General features: G+C 32.9%; 2 protein-coding genes and 1 long non-coding RNA gene across 3 annotated transcripts; all 3 read left to right on the top strand.

The window, feature by feature from the left end:
* The first annotated feature begins 328 nt into the window (after positions 1 to 328).
* Positions 329 to 1,793, top strand: LOC134238950 (neuronal acetylcholine receptor subunit alpha-6-like). Its single transcript, XM_062721065.1, has one exon. It carries the CDS (start codon positions 332 to 334, stop codon positions 1,730 to 1,732), a length of 1,401 nt encoding a protein of 466 aa, XP_062577049.1. The 5' UTR covers positions 329 to 331; the 3' UTR covers positions 1,733 to 1,793.
* A 1,573-nt stretch (positions 1,794 to 3,366) lies between these two features.
* Positions 3,367 to 9,375, top strand: LOC134238949 (inactive pancreatic lipase-related protein 1-like). Its single transcript, XM_062721063.1, has 6 exons — positions 3,367 to 3,481; positions 4,454 to 4,527; positions 4,900 to 5,201; positions 8,139 to 8,388; positions 8,531 to 8,647; positions 8,750 to 9,375. The coding sequence occupies exons 2-6, from the start codon at positions 4,458 to 4,460 to the stop codon at positions 9,055 to 9,057; spliced, it is 1,047 nt and encodes a 348-aa protein (XP_062577047.1). The 5' UTR covers positions 3,367 to 3,481; positions 4,454 to 4,457; the 3' UTR covers positions 9,058 to 9,375.
* A 315-nt stretch (positions 9,376 to 9,690) lies between these two features.
* LOC134238948 (uncharacterized) lies at positions 9,691 to 10,766 on the top strand. Its single transcript, XR_009986127.1, has 2 exons — positions 9,691 to 9,824; positions 10,147 to 10,766. It is a non-coding gene; the product is annotated as an uncharacterized LOC134238948 (long non-coding RNA).
* Positions 10,767 to 11,109: the final 343 nt, after the last annotated feature.

Here is an 11,109-nt window from a genome sequence, read left to right as displayed (position 1 = left end):
AAAGATGAATATAATGTAAATCATTGGGAAAATGTTGATGTCAAAGATAAAGAGGAAAAGAAAACTGAAGAAAGACAAAAAAAAACCCCCAAAGTTTCATTGTATTTTCCAATTTTAGTTTCTCTAATGAATTCTTGGAAAAAATAACAAAACGATTGCTCTCTATCAAAAGACGAATCTTTGATGAAATTCTGAGATATGAAATAAATGTTAATATAAAGCGACATAGCATTTTGTTTCAATTAAAATGCAGTGCTTTAAATGTCTGACACGTATATATTTTTTTATAAATTTTAACTTTTATACTCAAAGGGTGTAAGCAAGTCATAAAATGTGTACAAATTCACGGATTTCACCTGTATTTATCTGTGTTTCGATGAGTTTGCTCACTTTCTGTCACTGTCAAAGGAACAGGAGTTTGAATTTGTACAAGCATCTTCTTGACCCTGAAAGATACGATCCGAGTATCATGCCGAATTGTGGAGAAGGGGATCATGTAGCTATAACAATTGAGATGGCATTGCGAGATATTGTAGAAATTGATGAAAAACAGCAGTTGATCCGTCTGAAAATATGGATTCGGTTAGAATGGAAGGATTGTATGCTGCAGTGGGATCCCTCAAGTTATCAAAATCGAACCGAGTTGGTTGTGCCTTATTCCAGTATATGGATCCCTGATATAACCCTGTATGAAGGAGTCAGTGATGAAGGGAATATGCCTCACATGGACGTCTACAGGGCCAGCATAAAGCATACTGGGAACGTGATGTACATGTTCCCAAGCATTGTTACGATTGCGTGTCAATTTAATGTGGCGTATTTTCCATTTGATCATCAAATATGCAGTATGAAGATCGGCTCTTGGATTTACTCTGCAAAGAATATCGAGATGAAAAGTATCAGAAACGATGTGGATATTTCCAGTTTCAGGACACACAATGAGTGGGATATAGTGGGGTCTGCAGCAGTGGCGCACAATGTTTATTACGGTTGCTGCCCTGAGCCATACTCTGACGTGACATTCCATATACATATAAGAAGAAAACCTCTGTTTTATGTCATAACTATCATTTTCCCCTGTTTTCTGATCAATTTATTAAGTTTCATGGGTTTTGTGCTACCGTCATTCTCTGCCGAGAAAATTTCGTTACAGGTCACGGTTCTCCTATCTGTAACCGTATTCCTGTTACTTGTTCAAGACAAATTTCCATCAGTGTCTGAAAATTTCCCCCTCCTCGCCATGTATTTTGCAATTTGCATGGTACTCGTATGCATATCATGTATTTTTTCAAGTATAGTTTTACATGTGTATTATAGATCGTCAGAGGAACATGAAATCTCCCCTTTGATCTACTCTATGTGCTTGGACAAATGTCGAAAGATGTTGTGCATAAAATTCGATAATATCCTGAAACCAGTTAAGAGTGTAGGCCCCCGTGAAGAGGAAATACGGTTTGAAAGACATGGCTGTTGGAATTGCTCAAACCTTTCCAGTGAAAATGAAATTCCAATGTGTTCTTCCGAGGAGATTCCAGAATATTCTTCCGATGTCAGACAACAATCAAACCGCCATGACTGCCACAAATGCCACGTCACCAATGAATGGGAACTCATCGCTTGTGTACTGGATCGTTTATTTATGTTTATTTATATTTGTTTGACTATGATCAATAGCATTGTTTTCTTCATCATCATATGGAACTACGAAGAAAGGGACATTCCAACTGATTAATCTAAAAAAAAGTTTTATGGCTTAATTTTTTTAGGCATTAATATTTAAACATTCATACAGCATGGCATAATTCTAACATTTAGTGGCCGTTTCGCTTCTAAGAGAAGTACTAGTATTGTTTTCTGAATGTAAAATTAAAATACTTTTAGTTGCTATGCATATGGGAACATAAATACATATCATAATAGAAGATCTGTACATAGTTAAATATTTGAATATTTTCCAAATATATTATAAAAAAATATATATATGATATGTAAAATCTTCATTAAAAAACACTGAGGATGAGGTAAACAAACTGCATTTTTATAATGATTTAATAAAAGTGTTTCATATATGTATGACAATGCAAATGGCGTGATTTGGATTCTAAAAGCTTTTTAATTTACGTTTTCCTTTCAGTGTCACTGCTACAATTTCTAAAGGTGTATTGAGTAACTTAATAGTATATTTAATACTGGAACCATATAACACATAATTATATTAACATGCGACTGCTTTATGTTTAAACATGCAAAATAATTTCATATACAACCAATCTCTTTAGAGAATCTGATTTTATTGTTGACAGTCTTATATATTATTGTAATTATATGACATCATACAGTCAAGATGCAGCATAATTACATATTACATGTATATTGTAGAACTCTAGTAACATCTCTATATTTAGCGTGTTGACAAAAATAAGTTGCACGCAGCAATTTACCAACAGTAATTTTGTAATGAAATATATGGAGAAAACGAAACGTTATTCAAGCTCAAATGTCCATAAAAACAATACAAAATAGGAGCAGAGCAAACATCAGAGGTGGGATCAGGTGCCATAGAGGAGTGAGCACCACTACCGACCGGTCACACCCGCCGTGTGCTCCTTGTCATGATCTGGAAATAACTTAAAAATTCGTCGTCAATTCAGTGTGTAAATAATGGGATAACAGTTAGTATGAAAAACGTCAATCAGCATTTGAATTAATGATAAATTATATTTGCATACAAGATCATTGTGTCGACCATAGAACTTACGAAATGATACTGCTGATATTCTTGTTTCATCAACTTATTTGTCAATAATATACCTAGTTTTAGAAATTGTACATACATAGAGCATGCTCTTGAGCATTGAATCAACTGAGAGATATAAACAGGCGATGGAGGTATATTGCCTGTAATCATAATGATTATGAATATACATGTAGACATGATTATCTTAATGCAATTCAACACACTACGTTAGACACCGTTGCAAATACAACGAAAATCGAAGAAAAACCAATAGTCGTTAAACATGACGCTAAATTATGCACTTATGTCTTTTTTAACCATGTATATAATTTTTTTAAAAATATAATAGATTTCAACATATAATTGAATATTGACGTTGATTTATCATACTTTTCAGCTTCTTGATTATTAATTTTGGATGTTATTTTTCATGAAATTGCCATTTCTTACTCTTTTTTTACAATAAACATAAATAAATTAATTATTCAAATTTATATTTTACCTTTTGAGTTTTTTTTTAAAAACCGAGACCGAACTTTGACACATTAAAATTATTTAGCTTATATAACTGGTCTCATAAATTCTAGGATAATGAGCGTCGTTAAGCCATTTTTCCACCAGATGTGAATGTGTGTCCGATGTGTTTACTTCTTTAGTCTTTTATTTCTGTTTTTCATTTTAACCTAAAATTTTTGGAGACACGGGAGAATCATTTTTTCATTTATTCCTCATCCATAAATACAGGTAAGAGTCTGAACCACATTCATTACTGTATTTCATTTTCACTTAGCTTTGTTTTTAATCAGCTCATTAAAACTTAAAAATTTAATATTTGAAAAAGAGGACGTGTACGTTTAGTGTATACTGTGCATATTTAAAATCTTATCCTTCCTAATATTTCATTTCTTAGATAGTGATCTAAAAGTTAATATGAAAATTTATATTTCAAAAAAAATGACTGGCCTCAGTAGAATAAAGACAGTGGTTGGTTTTCGACGCCTTGAAAGACCCCTTTTCTGTAGAGCAATATAATTTGTAAATTTTTGTCCAAAGATATGTCCAAATATACCTAATGTACAAGTCCTTTTTTAAGAAAAAAAAATGTTCGTTACTTATGCATTTTAGTGTAAAAAAAATTCTTCATAGTCCACACTACAAAATATGAGCTTGATCATCGAATTTGGTTGATATTCTGAAGATATTTCGGACAAAATTAATTTCATTTAATATTTCACACGTAGTAGGCAAGGAGGTTAAATTCTTAACTCATTAAGGGGAAAAAAGTGATGCACATGTGCAAGTATTCAGCTCCCTACTTTCTAATTAGTGTTATGATTAATTACATCCTACGACAAGGGCATTTTGTTGTACATTATGAGATTTAATTAAATTCAGAATTTAAAATTCCTTTTCAAAGAATAAAGTTATAAATCAACATTCCAAATATTCAGTTGCTGGAAATAAAAAAAAAATACCCTGCATCTTTTTTTTATAATGTAACTGCATAAAAATGTATATATTTTCAGTTCCTCTAAATAATTATCTTTTTGTGTGCATTTAAAGAGAGTTCAGCTTTCCTTATCTTATGAGAAAGGAAAATGTGATGAATTTAATATAAACTTATTAAATTTGATTTCACAATAAATACGAAAGGAATATCTCAATGGATTGTTTAAATTTAATTTGAAATTTTCATTCCTTGCAATTTGGTTTCAGTCAGATGGGTCATATTTCATCCACGACAATGATAAAAAGCCTTACAATTTCGGTTCTGGTTTTGTCAGCACAAGGTACAGTATTTTTTTTCTTTGATTTACACTTACTTAATCCATCAAAAAGTCAGAAGGAGGCAAAGAAATTCTGCAGTAGTGTGTCAAAATTTTACTCTCAAGGCACGTTATTATTGCTTTAAGTTCTAAGAAAAAAAATTTGCTACGTGAAATTACCTTGAAAAATGACATTTACATAAATGTAAATGCTCAGTAAAATACACTATGGTCTATGGATGCAATTCCTTAGGTTCAAAATAGGAAAAAAAACAAGAGATTTTGTAGATACGTGAAATACAAAAAAAATTATCTTGCTAAAAATAATAGCTATTTGTAGTATTTTTGACCTACGTGTGACTGTCAAATATTAACAATATCCTTTCGCTTTCAAAGGATTATTGTTTTCCGAACCAAAGGAAGTCTGTTATGCAAGGATCGGGTGTTTCAGCAACGCAAGGCCATTTGACAACACCAAGGGGACGCTTCCAGATTCCCCGGAAAAGATTCAGCCAACCTTTATGCTCTACACGAGAAAAAACAAAAACACTGCCGAGATCCTAAATCCGTACGACTCCGACACCATTTCAGAGTCTAATTTTACAGCAAGTAGACCTACAGTTTTTATCACACATGGATTTAGAGATACTGCGACGACTGGATGGCCTGTTACTATGAAGGATGCTTTTCTTTTAAAGGTTTGCTATATTATGAGTATTTGGCACTAGGGTAGGTAAATATTAATTCAAGTGAGTCGCCAGATTTCTATAAAGGGGCTGAGGGGATGGTCTACCAGGTATTTTCCCTCCCTTGTTGTGATTATTTGATAGATGTTTTACTTATATGAGACCTCACGATATACCGGTGAGGGATTTTTACTCGGTACTCGGGATCAGTGAAGGACATGACGGTGTAACGTTGAATTTTGACCCGGGTTGAAAATTGACCCGGGGGTCATTTTTCAACGTTGAATACTGAGACTAAAGGTGTTGAATTTAGACCCTAATCCGTTGAAAACTGAGCCGGGTCGTGGAATTTTGATCATGAAACCGGTTCAAAATTCAACAGCATAAAAACACATATTTATGATTGGGTTTTCACTACTGTGACATAATTCATAGGTATGAGGCCCCGTTTTGGTATTTACTGCAAAAAGTAATATCCCCTATTTGAATAAGTGATATCACCTGTTCCAATAGATGATATCACATATTTGATTTGAATTTGTGATATCACCAATTCGAAAAGGTGATATCGCCTATTCGATTGGGTGATATCACCTTTTCCCGTCGAACAGCTGTAGTTTGTTTTTTTTTTGCTTACAGATTAATTTATTTCACTTATATATCATGTTAACAACAAGAAAATCGTAGAAAACGCATGAAAACTGGGTAGTCCGAATTTTCTTGGTTCCAGTGGTAATCTATATATTACAGGGAGCATTCATTATTGACTGTTGTAAGAAACTCAAATAGGTTATATCACCTTTACGAATAGGTGATACCAATTATTCAAATAGGTGATATCACCTTTTATTCTAAGCTCTCTGACTTGATGACATGATTAAGTATATAACAGCATAAAGACTTGAGTTACTATTCATAGAATCTTAAATGCATATTGACTTCATGTTTTTTTTCTTGTGATCATATGCTACATTGCAGGAATCCTTTTAGAAAATTTCATTAAAGTGAGTGACACCCCCCCCCCCCGCCTAGTTTTCTCATAGAACAAGTGTTAAAATGGAGATAATTTTATGTAAAAACAGAAATTGTATTGATTTCTCAATTAAAGATAATACAGAGTGTGACTTGATGTTTCTGAAAAAAAAATTACTACAACTTGTATTAATATTTTTTAATGTTCCGTAATTGATGAGACGTAACAATGCCTTGAAGTCTTGAATTAGGATCTACATGTACTTTATATTAAAACATACTGGATACCTTTGTCAAAAATTGATACGAGACATAATCAAATAATTAAATTAGCATTCTGAATAACTAAATCCTCTATAATTACTCCATCAATGTATAAAACGAAACACATTTATTTAATATTAAACAGCAACAGCTTAATTTATGCTGATCCCTAGTCTCTAAGTCTTGAAGAGAGAAAACTTGTGCCTTATTCCCAAAATTTTCAAATTTTGTTTTGTCAATCTATGTGATAAAATGATTTATATTCGATAAAAATGTGAAACTTTACATTCCTATTTAATTGAGTTAACAACCAATTCCAGTTTAATTTGTCATATTTCCCAGAATGCAATCATGGCAATTATTTAAAAAGAATTAAAAAAAAAAAACATCGCATAGCATAGGAGATCCTAGAGATAAAATTATGTAAATAAGATGAAAAGTTTATCGAATAGGAATCGTATTTTTTCGAATAGAAATGGATGCTATTATGTTTTCGAACAACAACTTTATTGCATATAAACCAAATAATTATCGAATAAAAAAAATAAAATTATCGAATAGGAAGACAAAATTAGCGACTAGCAACCGATTGTTTTAAATATTAATGACATCGAATAGGAAACGCTTGTTTTCGAGAAAAAAATATGTAAATTTTATGATATATGAATCATATTGTCACATTTCCTGTAATTGGAATAGCAATTTATCGAATACAAATTACAAATAATGGAATAGAAATAACAAGTAATCAAATATGAATCACATTCCATAGAATAAGAATATTTTAGAATAAGAATAATCTCATTCTCGAGTTTATGGTCCGAAAGCGATCAATTTTCAAGCCGAGACAGTCTACTGACAAATAAGTTAATTGTTACAGGGATTTCAACAAATTATTTAAAGTCAGCATTACTTACATGCTATGGTCGCTATATTGCTCTTTTCATAAATATAACCTATCACTGGAATCATTTTCGTCGACGTGTTTCATTCTAATTTTTAGGCTATAAATTTTGTTATTTTTATACTGAATTTGACTAGATGGGATGTTCCACCCACCTGATCAATATATATAGGGCTACTTTCTAGACTGCAGATTTTTAAGATTTTTGTTTTATGCCCTATTCGTTGTTTTGTAGTTATTTATGGATGCCATGGATTTTGGAAAGTATTGTCAAAAATAAAGTTGTCATGCTTGAAGATAACTGAAATCGTGCATTGTTCAAAATGTACATGTATACACGGGGTGATACTGTATGTTTATTTCTATTATTCTTGAAAAGGGAAAAATTGAAACCGAAATATAAATAAAGTGATACTGATAAATCCCGTAAAACAACTTCCCAGCTAAAAAAATGTTCAAACTTTGATGTGGGGTCAATATTCAACAGGGTCAATTTTCAACTTGTTGACGTCATCAGGTGTAAGAAAAAAAATATCAAGCTGTTGAAAAATGACCCCGGGTATAAATTCAACGACTTTTAGTTTCAATATTCAACGTTGAAAAATGACCCCGGTTCAATATTCAACGTTGAAAAATGACCCCCGGGTCAATTTTCAACTCGGGTCAATATTCAACGTTACAACGGCACCCAGCGCATCCCATTTTACGACGGTCTTTCATCCGACCAACATGCCTTTACTTATTTGTTGCTTGAAATGGAGCCATTCAGATTCCAAATAGAGACTGTGTTCACTTTGTATTATTTGCAGGGTGACATGAATGTAATACTTGTTGACTGGTCCAAAGGAACAAAAGGTATTAACTACGTGAAGTCTGCAGCAAACACAAGGGTGGTAGGAGCTACTATAGGTAATATGGTGAAAGCCTTGAAAGACACGGCGAACTCACAGCTTAACCAGGTTCACTTAGTTGGACACAGTCTTGGAGCCCAGATTATGGGGTATGCCGGGGACTGGACAAGTACTAATATAAGGATCGGACGAGTCGGAAGAATAACGGGTAGGAAAGGTTTTTGTCCCAATACTAAAAAATCATACTACATCTCTCCTCCTCAAAAGAAAAAAAAATACCAAAACGTTAATGTTTCGCACAACTATTTATGATAACTTTACAAATATTTTTATTTTGATTTTACTTTTAGGTCTAGACCCAGCTGGTTTATATTTTGAAAGATTTGACAACAAAGTGAAACTAGATCCATCTGACGCAATGTTTGTTGACGTCATTCACACGAACGCCGCCTCTCTTTTAAAAATGGGTAATTGTAAAATAATTATTACAACAAATGTAATGATAACCTTATTTTATATCTTTCTTAAATAAATTATATTAAACTAATGTTCAAATAATATATTTTCAGGTTTTGGAATCAGGACACCCAATGGACATGTCGACTTCTATCCAAATGGGGGCCGAAGCCAACCTGGTTGCGACGTGCTTCAGGCAGGATGCAGTCATATGAGGGCCATTCCCTACTTCACAGAGTCTATCAACTCCTCTTGCCAATTTAAGGCTTTTAAGTGTACAGATTATGATGCATTCTTAAATGGAAAATGCACTTCTTGCAGCACTGGCTGCAACAGAATGGGTTACCATGCCAGTAAAAATACACAAGGGAAATTTTATCTGCAAACGAACTCTAAGAGTCCCTTCTGTAAAAGTCAGTGATAAATACTGCAAGATGAATGTTGTAAAAACTGAGGACTGTATCATAATGCACAAGAATTTGAGAAAAAAAATTATCAATGAAATGAATCATGATGGCTTTATTAGGTTAATTAATGGTGATATTAAAACATACCACCAATAACGGTAACACGACCTCCAAACGTTCTGTGAAGTTTATTTAGTGAGTGATGTCTATCGTGTTATTGTCTGATTATGGAATTGTATATTCCGAATTAATTATAAAAAGAACTGATATAGAGAAAAATGATATTATATATACAAATGTATGTTGATAACTTATAAGATAATAAAAAAAAGTATGGTATGTATATCGTTTTATCATTTAAGGTGAGCAAAAATGAAAATCCAGTACAATCCTATGTACATTGAAAATCACATCAAATTTTCTGTCCTGAATTTTCATTGTACATCACTGAAAGCACTGGAGGATTTAGAAGGTTCCCAGAGGGCCTGCCCCCCCCCCCCCCCCCCCTTGCGTGTCCAAAATTTACATAAAGTATTTATAAATATATTTTTTGTGTGGCTGAGGGCCCCTACCCGACCCAAAAATGGTCGCCCTCCCCCTTTCAAGATTCCTGGATCCGCCACTGGGAAGTGTAGCAGGAAAGAAAATGTGTACATGTACATGAAAGACAACATTATGTTTCTACAACAAACTTCCTTTGACATTTATATTTGACAACACTTCTTGGTTCGTTTCTTCACATTCTGTGGGCGACACTGATATTTATCAAGTGGATTTTTCTGTAAGTATACAGTATACCCTTTTTAACAATGGTCAATTATAAATCAAACATTTTGAACAATTGAATAGTGTTAATGATGTTAATATTATTTAAAATGTTTATTTTGATTTATGAATATATAGAGCCAAAAGGACAAAATATAAAAAATCTATTTTTATTTTTTTTTTTAATTTGGTTGTAATTACATTCATGAAAGGTTGAACACGAGAAATAATTTGATTCTAAATAAAATGATCAAAAAGAAATTTAATTCGATAATTTATTTGTTTGTTTAAAAAAAGTTAATACAGTTGCAATCTTATTTACTTACTGAAATTTACAGCTTCCAGTACGCAGACCACAATGACTTTATATTAGAGGTGAACATCAACCAGACGAACTGTCTCAGTCATCACTCATCAACAATGTCGAGCATTTTAATTTTGTGTGCCATTCTTTTCATTGTGGCCATTATCTTTTCTTGTGGGAAACTGATTGATCGACAGTTGGAAAATTTGATTTTTAATCGATGTACCGAAAAAATACATTCGTATATAAGCACTTTTACATCGAAATGTTCGGGGTCTTGCAAATGTTTAAGAGTCCGTGTGAATTACAATGATAACAGTTCAAACACAGATGGAGAAGAAGAATCATCGCCGCCATTTTTTAATGAGAGGGTATCCAATCACTCAATAGAAATACAAGAACACAACATAGGCAATAATTTTGAAACCTCCCAAACTAACCCTGATCTTCTCCCATCCTACGACGACATCGTCCACACCCCTTTTCAACCTCCTCCCAGCTATGAGGAAACCATGAAGTAATGTCTCAAAGCATAACTTTTTCTTTCTCCGTCTCACATAGAATTGTGAAAGTTCGCCATGTTTCTTTAATCTTAGTTGACATACGATACGATCTTATTTACATTAAGTTAGAAATAAATCAAATAAAAAGTTCGACTTAAGTTCTTTTGTTCTGTTTGTTGAAAAATGGAATCCTCATCCAAACATCTTTGAAAATGTACATACATATATACTAGACTTTTTACCTCTGAGATGTGGTCAATGCAATCTAAGCTATTTTCAAAATGAAAGTTTTCAGATAGTACAATTCTCTGTCATCCTTGGACTTTCAGTAAAGCGTGGCATTCTCGACGTCTCTCAAATGGCGAATGGGTTCTCATTGGTTAGGAAAATAATAACATCTGCAACTTTAAATTTTTGTTGACAACGATGAGACGACTTAAGCCCCACCTCTCTGCCGGACGAAACGTTGTCATTGAATAACTGCTACACTCGTT

Source organism: Saccostrea cucullata, unplaced genomic scaffold, assembly GCF_032062105.1.
Source record: "Saccostrea cucullata isolate Sc308-1 unplaced genomic scaffold, CSIRO_AGI_Scuc_v1 ctg3067, whole genome shotgun sequence".
In the NCBI taxonomy this organism is placed as follows: Eukaryota; Metazoa; Mollusca; class Bivalvia; order Ostreida; family Ostreidae; genus Saccostrea; species Saccostrea cuccullata.
Note: the sequence above shows the minus strand (reverse complement) of the source record. Positions and strands in the feature narration are given on the sequence as shown.

Bases quoted from the DNA above. Each gene is read 5' to 3' on its own strand.
- LOC134238950 (XM_062721065.1), top strand. From the start codon at position 332: ATGTGTACAAATTCACGGATTTCACCTGTATTTATCTGTGTTTCGATG.
- LOC134238949 (XM_062721063.1), top strand. From the start codon at position 4,458: ATGGGTCATATTTCATCCACGACAATGATAAAAAGCCTTACAATTTCG. The intron at 4,528-4,899 runs GTACAGTATTTT...TCGCTTTCAAAG, and splicing joins TCTGGTTTTGTCAGCACAAG to GATTATTGTTTTCCGAACCA. The intron at 5,202-8,138 runs GTTTGCTATATT...TATTATTTGCAG, and splicing joins AGGATGCTTTTCTTTTAAAG to GGTGACATGAATGTAATACT.